The 3,579-nt window shown below is 44.8% G+C and overlaps 1 protein-coding gene across 1 annotated transcript; it reads left to right on the forward strand.

Annotated features, from left to right (window-relative positions):
• Nucleotides 1-775: 775 nt before the first annotated feature.
• Nucleotides 776-3,346, forward strand: LOC122059411 (9-cis-epoxycarotenoid dioxygenase NCED2, chloroplastic-like). Its single transcript, XM_042622182.1, has one exon. It carries the CDS (start codon nt 978-980, stop codon nt 2,901-2,903), a length of 1,926 nt encoding a protein of 641 aa, XP_042478116.1. The 5' UTR covers nt 776-977; the 3' UTR covers nt 2,904-3,346.
• Nucleotides 3,347-3,579: the final 233 nt, after the last annotated feature.

Raw genomic sequence — 3,579 nt, forward strand, 5'->3', positions numbered from 1 at the left:
AATAGCCATCAGATAAGATTACTCTTTTTTTTTTTTTTTGGATGAAATCAGATAAGACTACTCACACAGATGCAGAGTGATATAGTTAGTATATGAGAGATAGAAATATTATGTGTATGTGGGTGGTCAAGCGTGTGGGGTATCAATGATGTGACCTAGATTTCAGGTAGAGAAGAAGAGAAGAAGGCCACGTGGGTGAGTGACCTTCCAAGGAGGAAAGAACGCGGGGTGAGACAAAGAGAAAAGGGACCATTAATCTATAGTTAAAAAAATATATTATTATTTTGATGAAATTATACTCTTCAAACCTAATAGGAGAGTTTTTATTTTATTTTTGATGAAATAGGAGAACTTGGAAGTTTGAAGTTTGAAGTTTGAAGTTTGAAGTTTGAACAGGACTTATCTGGTCAAGTAAGATAAACTATGTATTTTCCTCCAAAGACCCAAATGTTAATTTCAACCATTTGTAGTTCCACCAATTACTATTAGTCATAACCCTTATTATTTGTAGCTCTCTCTCTCTCTCTCTCTCTCTCTATATATATATATATATATATATGAGGGGAGAAGAGAAGTTATATGAGTGTGTATTGGGGGAGTGGTCGTGTCACATTTCTAAGAGCTTTGTCTCTCTCCGACCTTTTTAATTCTCTTATGTCAATAAGGCAGTGCCCTTCCACAAATCCACCACGTGGTCTTCTCTTAGATTCGACCTCTCATCTCCTCTCTCCTCCCAACTCTTCTATCTATATATACCTCATTCCCTCCATCCCCCTCTCCTCAAAAACTCTCACCTTCTCTCAATCTTAAAGTCCTTCACTACTTTCCACTCCCTCTCATCTCTCTTTGATCTTTTCTTCCACAACAACAATACAGAAGCAAAACCACACTCATCAAATCTCATATACTCACCAACACCATTAAGCTTACTACTCCTTACTACTCCCTCCCATTGGAGAGGTCCAAAACCAAAGATCATGGCAGCTTCTATAGCAACTTCTGCTTCTAGTACTACATGGGCTAAACCTTCTTCTTCTTCTTCTTCCTCCTGCTCCTTCTCAGTCATTGATCTGAGTTACACTTCCAAGTCCATGAACTTCAAGAGGCCCAACAAGAGAGCCCCCCTCCACTGCTCTCTACACACTCCTTCAGTTCTTCGTTTCCCAAAGCAAACACCTTCCATCTACCAACCAACCACCACTGCAACCCCAACTGTCTCCAAACCAAAGCCCAAGCCCAAACCAAAAGAAGCAGATAGAGCTAGAGACAAGGAAAGAGATAGAGATGGAATAAAAAAAGAGTTAGATTCCAATAATTCTAAAACTAAGCATCAGCACCAGCATCAGCATCAATGGAATCTCCTCCAAAGGATTGCAGCCATGGCCTTAGATGCAGTGGAAGGAGCCTTGGTAGCTAGTGAACGCCAAAACCCACTTCCCAAAACAGCAGACCCAGCAGTCCAAATCGCCGGCAACTTCGCTCCTGTTCCAGAACACCCAGTCCAGCACCACCTCCCAGTCTCCGGCAAAATCCCCGATTGCATTGACGGCGTTTACGTCCGAAACGGTGCAAATCCTCACTTCGAGCCCCTCGCCGGTCACCACCTCTTTGACGGTGATGGTATGATCCACGCAGTCACCTTGAGTGGCGGCGCCGCTACATATGCTTGCCGGTTCACCGAAACACAACGCCTCGTCCAAGAACGTGCACTAGGCCGCCCCGTTTTCCCTAAAGCAATTGGTGAACTCCATGGCCACTCCGGCATCGCTCGCCTTCTTCTTTTCTACACACGTGGTCTCTTTGACCTCGTAGACCACAACCACGGCACCGGAGTGGCCAACGCCGGCCTCGTCTACTTCAACGACCGACTCCTCGCCATGTCCGAAGACGACCTCCCTTACCACGTCCGCATCACTCCCTCCGGCGACCTAAAAACCGTCGGCCGGTTTGATTTCAACGGTCAACTCCAGTCCGCCATGATTGCCCACCCAAAGCTGGACCCTGTCTCCGGTGAACTCTTCGCTTTAAGCTACGATGTCATTCAAAAGCCATATCTCAAGTACTTCCGCTTCTCCCCAAACGGAATCAAATCCCCAGACGTCGAAATCCCACTTGCAGAGCCTACCATGATGCACGATTTCGCCATTACTGAGAACTTCGTAGTAATTCCCGACCAACAGGTGGTGTTCAAGCTGCAGGAGATGTTCTGTGGTGGCTCGCCGGTGGTTTACGATAAGAAGAAAACCGCCCGGTTTGGAATCTTGGATAAGAACGCGGTCGACTCGTCTGGGATCAGATGGGTCGAAGTACCGGATTGCTTCTGTTTCCATCTCTGGAACGCTTGGGAAGAACCAGAAACTAATGAGGTTGTGGTGATTGGCTCATGCATGACTCCACCGGATTCTATATTCAATGAATGCGACGAAGGGCTTAAGAGCATTCTCTCCGAGATCCGGCTCAACCTCAAGACCGGAAAATCTACTCGCCGGCCCATCATCGCCTCTGCCGCCGCCGAGCAATTGAACCTTGAAGCTGGAATGGTGAACCGAAATCGATTGGGGAGGAAGACCCGATTCGTCTACCTCGCCATCGCCGAGCCCTGGCCTAAGGTTTCCGGTATTGCTCAAGTTGATCTGTCGACCGGAGAAGTGAAGAAGTTCATTTATGGAGATGGTAAGTACGGTGGAGAGCCCTTTTTTGTGTCAAGAGACCCAAATTCGGAGAGAGAAGATGATGGGTACATAGTAGCATTCATGCATGATGAGAAGACGTCCAAGTCAGAGCTTGTGATCATAAACGCTATTAATATGGAACTTGAGGCTTCAGTTAAGTTACCTTCCAGGGTACCCTACGGTTTCCATGGTACGTTTATCAATTCAAAAGATTTGCAGAAGCAAGCCTAGCCCATTTGGCTAGTTGGTCATCATGATGATGATGATGATGATGAGGGAGGGGTCAATGATGGGTTGTGGTTGTGGTTGTGGTTGTGGTGGTAGAGGAGACATTACCAGAGGGATGCCATAGAGATACTCCCCGGAGTCTCACTCTCACAGCTATTTTCCACTTTTACACAACCGTCCACTGTTAGTTAAGTTAGTTAATTAGTTAGTTAGGTTCTTTTGTTTTTGGGTGGTGGAGGTTTTTGAGGAATCAGCTTGTAGCTTAGGGACTGTAGTTCTCCTATTCGAGCTCAGCTGGTTTCTGTGTATTCTTTTAACTTTTCTCCTGTGCTTTCTCTTTCTCTCTCTTGTTTTTAGAAACAGATTCTACTGTATTTCACTTTCAGTGCTTCTGCAGTTCTGCTCTTGTAAATACTGAAAATAAATAGAATGGAACTTTTCTCATATATTCCCTGCATCTCCATTACAGGCTTACAGTTGTGTCTCTATATTCAGTACTAATCTACTCTCTCTCTCTCTCTCTCTCCTATTTGTTCTGCAGAAGCCACAAAATCCTTGAAGAGTTAATACTTTATTTAAGACCATTATTAACTACCACAAAGTGGATAATGTAGGTAATTATTCATAAAAAAGATTAATTTTCCACGTACCATATTTCAAAGGATGAAGACCTTTCCAT

The sequence above is a fragment of the Macadamia integrifolia genome, chromosome 13 (genome assembly GCF_013358625.1).
Source record: "Macadamia integrifolia cultivar HAES 741 chromosome 13, SCU_Mint_v3, whole genome shotgun sequence".
NCBI lineage: Eukaryota > Viridiplantae > Streptophyta > Magnoliopsida > Proteales > Proteaceae > Macadamia > Macadamia integrifolia.